The sequence below is a fragment of the Conger conger genome, chromosome 7, assembly GCF_963514075.1.
Source record: "Conger conger chromosome 7, fConCon1.1, whole genome shotgun sequence".
Taxonomy (NCBI): Eukaryota; Metazoa; Chordata; class Actinopteri; order Anguilliformes; family Congridae; genus Conger; species Conger conger.
Window position 1 is genome coordinate 2451049 of NC_083766.1, and position 16053 is coordinate 2467101.

The 16053-nt window shown below is 41.4% G+C and overlaps 1 protein-coding gene and 1 pseudogene across 2 annotated transcripts; both read right to left on the reverse strand.

Annotated features, from left to right (window-relative positions):
• Positions 1-523: 523 nt before the first annotated feature.
• Positions 524-8276, reverse strand: LOC133132650 (15-hydroxyprostaglandin dehydrogenase [NAD(+)]-like). 2 transcript variants are annotated; one of them, XM_061248243.1, is made up of 7 exons: positions 7924-8276; positions 7692-7815; positions 4949-5055; positions 3570-3666; positions 2852-2928; positions 2254-2417; positions 524-1926 (listed from the first exon to the last, which is right to left on the reverse strand). In XM_061248243.1, exons 1-7 carry the CDS (start codon positions 8014-8016, stop codon positions 1755-1757), a joined length of 834 nt encoding a protein of 277 aa, XP_061104227.1. In that variant the 5' UTR covers positions 8017-8276; the 3' UTR covers positions 524-1754. The 2 variants fall into 2 exon arrangements, with proteins under 2 accessions (XP_061104227.1, XP_061104228.1); XM_061248244.1 differs by lacking the exon at positions 524-1926 and having other exon boundaries at positions 2281-2417; positions 3523-3666.
• A 3048-nt stretch (positions 8277-11324) lies between these two features.
• On the reverse strand, positions 11325-15940 carry LOC133132652 (15-hydroxyprostaglandin dehydrogenase [NAD(+)]-like; annotated as a pseudogene).
• Positions 15941-16053: the final 113 nt, after the last annotated feature.

A 16053-nucleotide genomic window follows, 5' to 3' on the forward strand; every position in this document is an offset into this window, starting at 1 on the left:
GTCGGAGCCCTCCAAAACACGCCGACGGACACACCGGAAAGACTCGGCCGACAGGGCACCACCTACGTCCGACCGTCGGTTTGGTGTGTCCGGGCCTTTACTGCCTTATACCTTGTACCTTAACCATTATGCAACTGGGCGCCCCAAATGCAATGCACAGCTGATGTCCTCAGTGTAGGTGTGTATGTCATTATGACCTGCTTGACACAACCTAGACCTACTGAAACCAGTCCGGTATGTTTTTGTGCTTAAAGAGTAGTAGCTAGTTGCTAGTAATGATATTGCTTGTGCTCATAAGAACATCTCACCGCAACCTTTGGTGGTTATACTCAAGACGGCATTCTGGGGGATTCAAGCTCTTATCAAATAGTTGTGTTAACTCAACAGCCACACCTAGTGGCCGTGTATATTATTGTCAGTCATTTTCTGCTTGACATCCTACATGACCATAAACAGAAGAAAAATGGAACAGCTTCCCAACAAGCAGATGAAAATGATTTAATTAACGAGAAAGTTGGACCTATATAAGAACATTGTACTTGCATAGTTTTGTAAATCCATGCATTTCTTATAAACATGCAGTCAGTTCAAGGAATAACATGTCCGGTGCCCACATGCATAAAAAGATGCAAAATACATACAGACAGCAGAATCATTTGTGAACAAAAATGATTAGAATATGGTTTTAAAAAATAGACACCACTCACATTGCAGGAGCTACAATATGAACATCCTCTTAGCCAGGTTGATCTTCATGAGGCAAAAAAATGTTCTTTGATGTTCTACAATGCAATGAGCAAGACACCTAACCCCCAAATGTTCCTGATGAGCTGGTTGGGGCCTTGTATGGCAGCCAATCACCGTTGGTGACATTGCGGGGCTCAGGCAGCAACAGCAGTTCAATCATTTACAATGTATTAAAACAATGTTGGTACTGCACCCCAGAATAATGGCATGGCTCTGGTTGATAATATATGTAGATATACAGTTGCCGTACTTCAGTATAGACAGATAGATCATTGCATTTTTATAGTACTTTTCTAGTGCTTTAAGAGTGATGAGGGGGAAACTCACCTCAACCACCACCAATGTGTCACACCCACCTCTGTGATGCAATGGCAGCCATTTTGCACCAGAACGCTCAGAGAGAAAGATTCTCGCTACTTAAATCAAGGGATGATTAGGTGGCAAGTTGAAACAGCCAGTTTGAGAATTTAGCCAGGACACTGGGGAACACCCTACTCTTTGCGAAGGGTGTCATGGGATATTTAAAACATGCAGGTCTGTGGGAATTTGTAACTGTGGAATTATATCTGGAAAGAGACATCAGGAGTTTAATGTCCATTTTCTGGCACCATATGTAGAAAACATTTCAAATCTCAGAAGAACAATCAGGGTGAAGTTTCCTGAGAGTGAGGTGAGGAGGATTCTCAAGAGTAACTGAAGAGTTAAATGAAGATAGCCTTCCCTTCAGTTAACTCTTTAGGGGTGGGTTTCCCGATAACGTTGGCTCTTCGGATAAACAAGTATGTTAGGTTTTTAATCATCTCAGTACATGGGTTTCCCGAACACACTCGTTAGACAGACTCTTAAGAGGAACATAACAAACTTCTTTGCCATGCACATTCCTGCTAAAGGCATGAATAGTTATAGGTGGAGTTTCACATCATATGTTTCTTTGCCAATCAACACTGAAAAACAAAGTGCTCAGAATGTGAGAACATGTCACATTATCATTAAACTATAACTACCATTTACTGGGAAGGGGGCTTAGGCTCAGTACAGGGAATATGGGCCTTTAGATCAAGCATGAATTCCTTTGGAAAATCCATGTAGCTGCAGCCTTCCTCTTTCACCACCATCACTGCCCCGTTCTTGTCCTCATCAGTCACCAGCTGCAGGAACCCCTCAGCCACCGCTGGTACCCTGAAAACACAACACCCCCCACGCCTTAAACAGAGACAGAGCCACCACTGGTACCCTAAAAACACACAACACCCCCCCACCCCCCCCTTAAACAGAGACAGAGCCACCACTGGTAGCCTGAAAACACACAACACCCCCCACCCCTTAAACAGAGACATAGCCACCACTGGTACCCTAAGAATACACTATACCCCAATCCCTTAAATAGAAACACTTAGCTACCACTCTGAAAAATACTTTTGGGGTTATGCAGCAGATAAATGATGGTCATGGTGCCACCGGCGACTGGTTTAGTGAAAACAGACAGAAGCTTTGAGAGGAACTCACTCGATTATCCCCATTTGCGCTTGAATGTCCTGGACTAGGTGGAAGAGGTGGAAAAACTGTCCGGCTGTTCCCGCATTGGACATGAATTCGGCGAGGGGAGTTTTGACAAAAGTGGGACAGAGGGTGTTGATCCTCACGCCATACCCACTCATCATCGAGGCGTCCTGTAACACACACACTCACACACACACACCATGGAATCATCAGTCCCTTATGTAGATAATTAAAATGTAAATGTTTTGCTACAGATACACAGACAGTGGTATGCAAAGCTGAGGGCACTCCTGGTCAAATTGCATGTTTTGTTGAATCACAAAGTGAAAAGTTGCAATTCAGTATAGCAACTTGATAGCAACTGACTATTTTAAAGCGAATAACGGCTTTGAAATTCGCAGTTATGATATTAACAAATGTACCTCATTTCGTTAAACAAAACGTCTATGGGAAAAATCCCTCTGGGAAAAAATCTGCAGAGAGAACCGATGGCTCAAAATTGCTATCTCTCTTCAAGTTTTTATGAATACAAACTGTAGAACTCTAGGAGGGCAGAACTACATAACAGATTAGAGGTGTCCATTTTTCTCATGACGGAACTTACTGCCACAGACCGGCTGAACCCAACTACTGCATGTTTGGCAGCCGCGTATACAGGCAAGAGTAAGAAGGGAGCCAGGCCTGTTGGGTGCAGACAGATCAGCCAATATCAGTCATCTAGCACAAACAGACAATGAAATTCACCCAGCAAAGACAACAATCCACAGCATTATTCTTGTTAACCTCTTCAACAAGGCATATATTATAAGGAGTCATTTAATTTATAGTCTTCCCAAGAACAGCGTACTCAAATGTATTAAATAAAATACTAAATTAAAGTAAATTTAAAATATCTAACAACTAAATTTGTTGTTAGATGTTTTGGATAACAGTAATTTTATGAGACTGATTACTTTTTGCAGTTATACTGCTACATAACATTAATTGGCGCCCGGTTTCGTAGAGAGTAAAATCGCAACATTATTTGGCGGCTCGTGCCAAGGACCCGACACCAGTTTGAGTTGTCAACGACTTTTCACAGTGCCCGCGCCATTTTTAATCTCCTGTCAAACGATGCTTGTCATGGTTACAGAACTTTAAGCACTTAGAGCGATGCACTGTGTATAAACAATGTCTCGGGAATACGTTAATGTTCAATAGTAGGATATTAAGCATCGAAACACACAAGGTTTTTGACATTAAAAACATTGATATACAACAAGGAAAAAAACTTACAAAATGTTCCCAGGACAGATCAATGCTCATAGACGCTGTAAAGCTACCTGCTATGGAAGCTATATTGACTATGACCCCTCCTTCTCCTCCAGTGTCCTTCTTCATGTGCTCAAGTGCCAGATAGGTGCCCCGAATCACTGCATTCTGTCAACAGACATGGAAGATTGCTCTGGTTATTATTCCATAAAGCTTTGTTCCAGAACATTTGTGGCTCATCTCTGTACTTCTTTGCAAATTGTAATCTCGCCTTCCAATTCTTACTACTGATGAGTGGTTTGCATCTTGTGGTATGACCTCTATATTGCTGTTCTCTAAGTCTTCTTCGAACGGTTGATTGAGATACCTTCATCCCTGCCTTGTGGAGATTGTTTGTGATGTCACTGACTGATGTTTTGGAGTTTTTTCTTCACAGCTCTCACAATGTTTCTGTCATCAACTGCTGTTGTTTTCCTTGGTCACCCTGTTCAATGTCTGCTGCTTAGTATGCCAGCGGTTTCTTTCTTTTTCAGGACATTTTAAGTTGTTGTACAAGCTATCCCCAATGCTTGTGAAATGGTTTCCCCTCTTTTCTAAGCTTCAAAATGACTTGCTTTTCCCCCTAAAGACTCTCTGGTCTTCATGTCAGTTTATCTTTTGTAACACAAATGCAATCTTCACCGGCAAAGACCAAGGCTAAAACCAAGAGCGACTCAATTGCCTTCAATGTATAGCAAAAACAAAGGAATTGACCTTGCTGTTCCAATTTTTTTGGATGACATTACTTTATTGAACCCTGTGGGTAATTTGTACCTGGGGAGCAATGTGGTAGTCTGAGGGTTGCCAGTTCAGTCCCGCCCTGGGTGTGTTGAGGTGTCCCTGAGCAAGACACCAAACCCCCAATTGCTCTCAACAAGCTGTTTGGTGCCTTGCATGGCAGTCAATCGCCATTGGTGTGTGTGTGTGTGAATGGGTGCAGACGCATTAAATATAATGGCATTCAGTAGATAGATCATTGCATAGCACTATGATAGCACTTTTCTAGACACTCACTTACAGTGATGAGGTGGGGGAACTTGCCTCAGCCACGACCAATGTGAGGTTTGGTGAAGTTTGGTGATACCAGCTGAGGTGGAGAGGGAGAGAACAATGTTTTTGCCAATTTAATCAGGATGATTAGGTGCCTGGTTGAAGGAGCCAGGGTTGGCAATTCAGCGAGGACACCGGGGAACCCCTACTCTTTGTGAAGAGTGTCATGCTATTCTTAATGTCCACAGTGCGTCAGGGCCTCAGTTTAACATCTGACCTGAACGATTGCGGCTCCTACTGCACAGTGTCCCCATCACAGCGCTGAAGCAGTGAAGATCGCCCCCTACTGGCCCTCCAACACGACTTCCAACAGCAATTGCCAAGATTTTTTATTTCAAAAAGTTATTGAAAGGTATCTTACCAGATTTATTGCCACCATTTTCTCCCAGTTAGTCTCGTCCACAATCCCTGCATTGTTGCTCATTATGTTGATTCTGCCAAACCTTTTGATGGTTTTTTGGAATGCATCTGTTGGCAAAGGGAATGTCACCACAAACAATAGCATTAGAACCAAGGTTCCTGTTTATTTAGGATAATTTTCAGTTCATTTGGGTATAGTGAACAATAGCAAAACAGTGCATTTCAGGGATACTGATTATAGCGATCTTCAAATCGCTAACACTTTCAAGAAAAAGTTCTACAAAAACTAAAAAGATACAAATGCTTGTACAAGTGGAACTGTCTAGACACATGCGATTGTACCCCTAGCCAGCAACAGCCTAATGTTTTTGTACCTTTTATACTTATATACGGTACTTATTCGTACCCAAATCAAACATAATTGTACTTTATTTGGCAAACCTAAAAGTTAAAAAATCGAATGTATAACAGGTCCTCTGCATGGACTTTGCGTGTTCTGCCTGTGTTTGCATGGGTTTACTCTGGGTACTCCGGTTTCCTCCTGCGCTCAATATTTACCGTTGGTTTTTCCTACGTGCAGTCCAATCTCCATTTGCCCTTTTATCCAGATTAGGGCTGCGATTTTTCAGAGCAATATTGCGATTGCAATTTGCTTTATTTAGCTTAAAGTCCCTTCCCTATTGTATTCACAGTGCATAAGATTGAAATTCTACATTATAACTACATTATTATGAATTCTGCATTATAACGGTCACAACATTCGATGCCATCAACATAAAACTGCTCTAATAATCGCCTACTGACATGTAAACATTGATATAAAACAAATAATAATCAATTAACTTTTGAATTGAAAAACCAAAGGTTCACAATAAAAATCTTTTGATAACTTTAAACCTTCTGTAAATATTTTAGCAACATAAAACTACAGTTTTGCCAGCAAATATTGCGACAATAAGAACACAAGATCACAGAAAACCACTATATGATGGGTAGTAGAGAGCGGACAATTTAAAGTTCCTTGAGGGGTATCATAGCACAGCTGCTACACATGTAGGCCACTGTTATAGTTTTTCATTATATTGCATCATTTGAGTGCTGTTGGATCATCTTAGCTGGGTGTGGCAAAATTTACATTTGGCTTTTTTTTCTGGTATCTGCTCTAAATGAGACAAATTACACAAAGCCGACACAAACTAAACATCCTAATACACAAGTAAATATCACAGAGAGACAACAATTAAGGTTCACATCCGATTCAAGGCCCTAGTGTTGGCATTTCAGGCTGCTAAGGGGACTGCCCCACCTTACATACAATCCCTGATCACTCCCTACTCCCCAGCTAGACCACTCCGGTCTGCCAGCTCTGGTCGCCTTACGGTTCCCTCTTTATGTGCACCTGACGGTCGAGCTGCACGTTCACGCCTGTTTTCCGTTCTGGTTCCTCAGTGGTGGAATGACTTGCCTACCACTATCAGGACAGCAGAATCCCTCCCCCTATTTCGACGCAGACTCAAAACACACCTCTTCAAACTCTACCTTAGTCCTCCCTCCTGATTTCCCCCGCCCCCCCCCCGCCCTTTCTGACACCCCTATCCTTGTCTAACCCCCCCAAAAAAATAAATAAATAAAATATGGCACTTATGATGACGACTATATGTTTAGAACAGCATTCCATGTGTATTTTCCTAGTTCTGGATGTGATGCTTTGACTTGTGGTAGAACCTATGCACTTGTAAATCGCTTTGGATTAAAAGCGTCTGCCAAATGACAAAAATGTAAAAAATGTAAAGGTAGGGAGGGACAGGGAAAGGTGCGTCTTCAGTTTGCGCTTGAAGATGGCAAGAGATTCTACTGTTCTGACCACCACGGGGAGTTCGTTCTACCACCGTGGAGCCAGAACAGACAGTAGTCGGGAAGTGGAAGTTCGGAGAGGGGGAGGCGCCAAGCGGCCTGTGGAGGCCGAACGAAGAGGTCTGGCAGGGGTGTGGAGGGAAGTAAGCAGGGTTCGTGTCCTCTGGCGATCCTGTCCTGTCACTTTTCCTCCAGATGGACAACTGTATAAGCACTCCCGAACAAACATTTAACACTATTTTATGTCATTAAAAAAAACCGCAGCCTTTGCGACTTGGAAATTGCGTTCTTTTAAGTCGATTAAATAATGATAAAATAGTTCAATTAAAACGTAAGATATGAATGATATTCATAAATATGACGCGAGCTGGTGAATGGTTCTCGAGTCTCCATTCTAAAGGACGGCGCAAATGGACGAATGTTTGTTCGACACAAGTCATGATGTGCTGTGCCAAAATAGGTAAGCGAACCATCCAGCTACCAGATGAATCGCGATATTATAAACATTTTTAAAGGAAAGAAATCTTTAGAAAAATGGGGGGAAAGGCAAAGGTTCAAGACTGTATTTAACAGAAATCAATGGGAATGAACTATGCATCCCATAACGCATTGCGAACGATGTAATCGAATCGCACTCACTTTGGCGTTTAAAACGGTATACTCCTATACCCACTCTTGGCTCACAAGGTGACATGAACCCACAGTCCTTCCAAGGTTGATCTCTGGACTCTGATGTGATGTCCCTGACTCTGCACCGCTTATGCTTTTGTTAAAATCTTGTGACTTTCCACACCACCCGAGCTTACCAGTTTAGTTCCGTTATCTCCAAATTGTACAAAAAATAAATAATAACTTTCCGTGTAAAATAACAATAATAAAAGTTAGCATACCTTTCAGTTGTTCGTCTGAGGTCACATCGCATTTCAAGAAAATGGTACGGTCTTCTCCGTACTCTTTATCAAAATCCGCTTTGGCGCTTTTCCCAACAGTTTCATTTATATCCAACAGTGCCACCTAAATACGTAAATCTATTGTTACAAACACCATAGAAGACGGACATTCTGGAGAATAACGATTCTCTTACGGCCCTTTAGAAAGTGAATAAACATTTTGAATACTTACCGTTGCTCCATTTTTCAGAAGAATGTCAGAAAAGCCTTTCCCTAAACCTTGCCCCGCACCAGTTACAAGAGCTACCTTACCACTTAATGTCATAACTGGAGAAAGTTACAGTTCAGCGTCTTACCAAATAACTTTACAAATAACAATCACACATTTGTCACTTTCTGTGAAAAAAAGAAAATTATGTAAGTTTACTGAAAAATACCTCCGTGCGAACCATAAAACTGCAGATTTTATGTACTCAGGCTATTAATCAACTTCAAACTTGGAAATATTTTTTGAATTGCTGAATGCGCTTACTGTTAGAAATAGCTATCTTTTGTCCAGAGTTATAAGTGAAGTTTAATATAAGACATTACCACCGCCACGTGATATGTGATGCCAGCGATAGGAGTGGCCAAACCGGACAGATGTTGGCTTCAAGTACTGTAGGAAATTGCACTTGGATGACCCTGTAAAGTAGTCATTTATATGGCGTTTGAAGATTTCCCTACGAATCAGTTTGCATAAAAACACCGATCGTAATCTGATGCACCTCACCAATTGCTTTATCAAACATTAACAAATAAAAAATTAAATGAATTGTTTTGCAGTGTAGTTAGCCATTACATAAGAGAGGCATTGCTACATCCTGACGAGGTCAATGGGTTCTTGTCCTTAGCAGAAGGGTCATTCTTTAATCTGTGGTGCAAACTATGTCCGAACAATTACATAAAAAAAAAGAAAAACATACTTATTGTCAGAAAATTGATTTATGTGTTTTCATTAATCTCATTTAAGATTAGGAAATAGAAAACAATATAGAAATTGAAATTGTTATATATATAACTTTTTTGTGTTACCACATCACGAAAAAGAGTGTGTCCGAAGCCTTTTGCAATATGATGAGAACATAGGATAATATGTTACCTTTAATATTTAAATTTTAAAGGACAATTTTTTAGTCCAAATAAAAGAAAAGCACAGAAAATATTGTTTACTCATTATCTAGATTAGTTTGAAATAATATTAAATAAAATAATATTGTATCAAAAATGACTTGAAGATTTGATGTCTTTGGTGTTACCCAACAGATAATAGCTCTTTAAAAATAAGCAGAAAGAACTTCTAAACTACTTCCGGTTTGGTGATTGCACAAAGGAATTCTGACAGGTTTGACTTACCAGGCACTGGTCAATTGTTAAATTGAACAAAAAACTGAATTTTATATGTCCCAATTTCTTTTTGTCTATGGTGCTACTCGTTTATAATATGGAGTATAGCTCTTGGGTAGCACATCCGCCTCACAGCAAGGAGGTCCTGGGTTCAAATCCCGGTCGGCCGGGCCTCTCTGTGTGGAGTTTGCATGTTCTCCCCGTGTTCGCGTGGGTTTCCTCCAGGTACTCCAGTTTCCTCCCACAGTCCAAAGACATGCAGGTTAGGCTGATCGGAGAGTCTAAATTGGCCGTAGGTATGAGTGTGTGAGTGAATGGTGCGTGTGCCCTGTGATGGACTGGCGACCTTTCCAGGGTGTATTCCTGCCTTTCGCCCAATGTATGCTGGGACAGCGATCCTGTTCAGGATAAGCTAATGGATGCATGGATATGTTTCCACATGTCTTCTTGCTTGTTAGCTAAAATGGCTGCATGTTAGCATTGAAGAAAGTATCATATATGTGTGCAGTTGTCTTTGGTGTTGCAGCCTTTCATGGTGACAGTGCTGTGGTGTTACTTCTCATACGACTTTGTAACATAAATGATGTGTCGTCCGTGGTGTTGCCACCCAACATCTGATCACTATATGCATTTAGAAATTAGAAATGGACCCAGAAAAGACAGTCATGAACTGGCCTTGCCCTACTAAACTGTGAGGAAATAACAGAGTTTCCTGGGCTCTGCCAGTTTTTAGACGATTCATATGGAAGTACAGCTCCGCAACAGCCTCTCTCATGGCCCTGATCTTGCCTAAAGCTCCTTTCGCCTGGTCTCAAGAAACTGAAGGTGCATTTCAAGGACTTAAGAGAGACTTTACATCTTCACCGGATACTCTGAGGGACGTGACGGTAATCCTCTCCGTTGCGGACTGTTTCTCTAAGTTCGTCCACTTTGTGGCACTCCCCTAAAGAGACTGCCCCTGTTCTCCGGTCGTTTCTCAACGGCACTCTGTTCCTTGATCGGGCCCAAGGCACAATCGTCCTCCGGTTTCGGGTCTGTCTCCGTTCGCCTGTGCCTTGGCTTCCAGCCGCCGCTCTTCCCGGAGGAAGAGAGAGGTGGAAGTTGCTGCTGCACAGCTCCCCGTTCGCCACGGCCACCGGGCTTCAGCCACACTCCGATGCCGCCGACGCCCGGCTCCCCATTACGCCGCAGAACAGAAAGCCTGGCTTTCGTCTCGTGATATCCCTCTTCACAGTCTGCCGCAAGTTTGCACCAGGGCTCATCAGTCTATACCCCATCACTGGAGTCATCAGCCCCTCTGCTACGAAATAAACATGGCTGCCACAAGTAATTCAATTATTCTCATTATTCTTATTCAATTATTTTTCTAGAGATTTTTTAAATGTACAATTATGTCACACTAATTAAATCCAGACTTAATGGAGTCATGATGGAGTCCATCCATCCATCCATTATCTGAACCCGCTTAGCCTAAACAGGGTCGCAGGGGGGCTGGAGCCTATCCCAGCATACATTGGGCGAAAGGCAGGAATACACCCTGGACAGGTCGCCAGTCATGATGGAGTCAGATAAGCAAAATCAAGCTTATCTGACTCCATCATGTTTAAAACCTGTTTGTCAGTAAGTGAGACAGGTGCTATTGAAATGTGTGAATCCCAGAGATGTGTGTGCTTTGGTCCCGGGCAGCATACCAGTGAAAGGTGAATCTGTCTCTGTGGCTAAAAAAACCTGAGACTTGTTACTTAATCCAGTTCTCAGACCTTAATACTCAGAGGTTCCTTTAAGATTTAAAAATTTTGCTATTTCCTAAGGTCCAAATGAGAGAAATTCCTGCCGTTCCAGCCCAGTAGGATAACTGACGGCCAGACTTTTTTACTGTCTGTGAACTCAAAAGGTTTGAACATTCACTTTCATTGATTTTTGTCTGGCAAAGAAGATGTACTCACGTGACTTGCAGAGCTCTACAGAGTATCAAATACACCAAATTGACATCTTGCTGTGTTTGCCTCCAACAGTACATTACTGTGGTATCGGATGTATCCAGAACTGAATAAACTACCCTATAGGAATAGGCACAGATAATGCATTGCACGCAGACATTTTGCTGGTTAGATACATGCAGGTAATTCCTGTGCACACCTCAAATACATACAATGTTATCTTTAATGTTTTCATATATAAACAATATGCATATTTGCATATTTTGTTTATAGAAATTTTATTCATGTTAACTTACAGTTTCTGTGACAAAGATTCAGGAGGGAACTTTCACGGCAGAGGATTCTTGAGCACATCCTTAAAATTCATGTAGGTGGCGCCATCTCCTGTGATCTTCATCACTGCCCCATTGTTGCTCTCATCTGTCACCAGCTGCAGGAACTTCTCAGCCACCACTGGTACTCTAAAAATGATACAACACCCCACTTCTTAAACAGACTTAGCCACCACTGAAACCGTAAAAAATACACAACACCCCTCCCAGTAACCACAGACATGGCCTCCAATGGTACCCTAAAAATCTACATCACCCCCACCCCCCCACTTAACCGGAGACATAGCCAGCATTGCATTTAAATTGACATTTTTGTCATTTGGCAGACGCTTGGTACCATAAAAATACACAACACCCTGTTACACAAATACATTTAAACTGAATTTAATTAGCAAGTATAGTTTGAATGGAGGTATGAGAGTTTTGTTTCAGGGTTATGCAGCAGATATAATGCTGGTTAAGATGCCAACAGCAACTGAATCGATGACAACAGACGGACGTTTGACGGGAACTCACTCGATAATGCCAGCCTTCAATTCATCCGTGAAATGCGAGAGGTGGGCAAACCGCCCGTACATTTCATTGGTCAGATTATCGATGAGGGGAGTTTTGACCAAACCGGGACAGAGGGCGTTGACCCTCACGCCATACCCACTCAGCCCTGAGGCTAACTGTAACACACACACACACACACACACACACACACCATGAAATCGGGTAGGTGTGGAGACGCCACGTTTCAAAAAAAAAAAAAAAATCATATCAAAATCTGAGGGGAGATCTCAAACATGCCGTGCATGCAAGAATACCTAACATATTTCTGTACTAGAATGGTTCTGCAAGGTGGGGGGGGGGGGAATCCTAAAGCAAGAATAGAAAGACTGTTAGAGAGTAAAGGAGACCAGAACTCCATTACAGATCAGAGGTGTCCATTGACCTTCTGAAGGAACTTACCACAGCCCGGGTAAACCCAACCACTCCATGTTTGGTGGCTGTGTAGACGGTTCATGACGGGACCCAGACCTGTTATGTGCAGAAACACTTCGGCTGTTATCAGTCATCCAGCGCAGGCAAATGATGCAAATCATTGCAGAATGCAAAGACAACAATCCATAGCATCACTCTGCATGGCCTTCATAAGAATGAGGCCTCTGAAATTGTAATGATTCACACATCACACGTACGGATGTGCCCTGAAGCCTGTGAATAAATGAAGGTTCTTGCGTGAACCTTAACTGAAACTGTTAAATCAGAAAACAGCTTGTGCAGAGGTGCCACTGCATAAAAAAACCTTTTATACTGTATTATATTATGCACAATTTTCAATTTTAACAGCATTACTGGTGGCGTCAAGTCAAATTAAATACAAAAGGCACATTTTGAAATAAATATTGCAATAAATATATAAATGGGCTTGTATGTTTGTATATTTGCTTATTTTGTATATTTGTTTATTTACTTCTGTATTTCTTCATCCATATAATAATGAGGGGGCATACCACCCACTCTGATTTGTTAATGCACAGCAGAGTGCTTGTTAGGGCAGCCTGTACCCTACTGGCTATGGTACATGCCTGTAAGGTTGGTGGTTCAAGCCCTGATGCAGCTGTTGGGCCCTTGAGGACAGGCCCTTAACCGCACATTGCTCCAGAGGGGATTGTACTCCACTTAACTGTTAGTTGCTTTGGATAAAAGCATCAGCAAAATGACTGTATGGGTGATGTAATGAACTTTCGTTGCTCTCACACAGATTGCTACTTGCTGTGGGGCTGGAATGATAGTTAGTCAGTGCCTCCACATGAAACTTTCTGATTCTCATCCAGACGCACCAACCCAGATGCACCAGTATACCAAGGCGTCAAGTGGGACTTTAGAAATGATCCTTTAAAGCAGTGGTTCTCAGTCCTGGTCCGGGTGAGCCACAGGATGTGCTGGTTTTTCATCTTAAAATCAGGTGAGGTGAGTTCATTGCTCATTTAAAGCTGTTAAGTGCTTATTTACAACAAAAACCAGTACACCCTGTGGCTCTTCGACACACCCAGGACAGTATCAAACGGGCAACCCTCCAATTGCCAGACAACTGCTGGCAATCTGCCACCTGATCCAGATAAGAAAGACCACAGCTTTAAAGGAAAGCTGTAGTAGGCATATACTTGGCTGAATCTACCTGCCATGGAAGCTGTATTGACTATGACCCCTCCTTCTCCTCCAGTGTCTTTTTTCATGTGCTGAAGTGCCAGAAAGGTGCCCCGAATCACTGCATTGTGTCAAAAGACATGGAAGATTGCTCACCAACACACAACACCATGTTACATTCACACTTCAGCGGACACGTGAAAACATGAAAGATAACTATATGTATACTAGATTGTGCTATATGTATTTTGGGGGTGTAGCAGAAATACCTGTATATATTCAACCAGCAAAATGATTTATTGGCTTCAATAGCGTAGGGCGGCATTAGGAACAGGTGTCTGAGAGCCTCAACCAGTCTGACAGGTTCTTGCATTAGGGAAGTTAAGACTTTTAGTTTCTCTGAATGTCATAGACACATTTATATTGTGCAATTGAAATCACTCAATTATGGGAAAGATATCACAACATTATGACTCACTATATTAATAAGTTGTGATCAATTAGGTAAAGTTTGCTGTGTATGCATAATACGTTTCAGGAAATATTTTTACTAGATCACTTTCTCGATCCTTATACATCCTTGTCCTGGGGACCACAGGAAAATGAATTCCCCCAGGTTCAGTACATGCATCTACTGTATCCCTGTGGTTAATTTTCAAAAGTTTCTAAATTATATCTTACCAGATTTATTTCTATCATTTTCTTCCAGTAAATCTCGTTCACTGTCCCTGCATTGTTGCTCACAATGTCGATTCTGCCAAACCTCTCAATGGTTTTCTGAAATGCATCTGTTGGCAAAAGCAATGTCACCATTAGCATATGTACTCCACTAGTTTGTAAGGAATTCTGTTTAAACTGCCCTATGTTGCTTCTGTACGCATGTACACTAAAAATGCTTTGTGATGAATATTCCTCTCACCTAATTTTGCCTCACATGAACCTCTAGACCTCCCAGGCTTGATCTCTGGACTCTTGATCCATGACTCTACCACCTATGCTTCTGTTTGACATCGTATGACTTTACACCCTAACAGTTTACCAGACTTTAGTCTTGTTATCTCCAGATGAAAAAGCATGGCCCCTACAGACCTCTGTATTAAAAAATAAAGATAGCCTACCTTTCAGCTGTTCATCTGACGTCACATCGCATGTCAAAAACGTGGTGCAGTCTTTTCCGTACTCTTTATCAAAATCCGCTTTGGCACTTTTCCCAACCGTTTCATTTATATCCAACAGTGCCACCTAAATGCGCAGATCTGTTGTCACACACCGTAGATTACAGACATTCTCATGAACTAATGATTTTTGTATTTGTCTTATTGGTTTTAATAGTTTTTTTTGTTCAAACAATAGCCTAATGTTGAAATTAAGGAAGCCTAACTTTCAGTCTACAGTCAGCTCCATTATTATTAATACAAATGAAGAAAAAAGGCTGCTTCTAATAAACAACACAGATAATAATCCTTATGGTCAAACATATTGGAAAACTACACTTTTATTTCAAAAGATTTAATTTAATGTTGTTTAAGTTTGAAAAAAAATAATTCAGAAAAACTTAGACGTCAAAATTATTGGCACTCCGAATAATGATTTTAAATAAAATGAAATCAAATTAAATTGGCAATAACATTTTGTTTAGTTAGGTCTAGTTAAGGAAATATATTGTGTCAATCCATCATTCCCTGTTTCATCTGAGTATAAAAATTAGGCAACACGCATGCAAATCTGACATCTGACATCCATCAGCATGGGAAAAGGGCATGTCCATTCACATGACACAGATGGTAGCTAACTACCACATGCCTGGTAATGGTAATGGGTAATGTAGACTGCTAAATATACCACTTAGTACTGTAAGGGCAATAATAAAAAAAAACATGGAAAACATATGGAATGGTTGCAAACTTGCCAGGAAGAGGACGCAAGTGCACATTGTCCCCACAGACAGTGAGGAAGTTGGTAAGGGAGGCCATAAATAACCAAAGGACTGCAGATTAGGAATCACAGAGAATATTTGCATTTGCATATTCGCAGTCTCAAAAATAACCATACAATGTCACCTCCATACCAACAAATACTTTGGGAGGGTTGCAAGGAGAAAGCACTTACTGAGCACAATAAACTAAACCAAACCTCACTGGAATTATGACTGCAAGAGGGTGCTACGGTCAGATGAGATGAGAAAATTGAACAGTCTTGTTTTTAAGTTTTCAGTATTTTTTATGCATATTTATCAAGTGAGGCAATTATTCAGGATCTGACTATGTGCAAAAACATACAGTGCCTTTAGAACATTCAGAAATGTTTAGAATATTTACTATTGTTGTCAGTTAGTATTACTGCACCTTCGCTCCATTTTTCAGTAGAATCCCAGAAAAGCCTTTCCCCAAACCTTGAGCAGCACCAGTAACAAGAGCTACCTTCCCACTTAAAGCCATAACTGCAAAAACAATAATAAATCACTTCAGTATCTTTACCACAGAACTGTGTTCTTTCAAACCTCAGTCACACCTCTTTCACTAAGCTTTCATACAGACAAAGCCACGCCCCGTGTCTGCTGTGGAACTG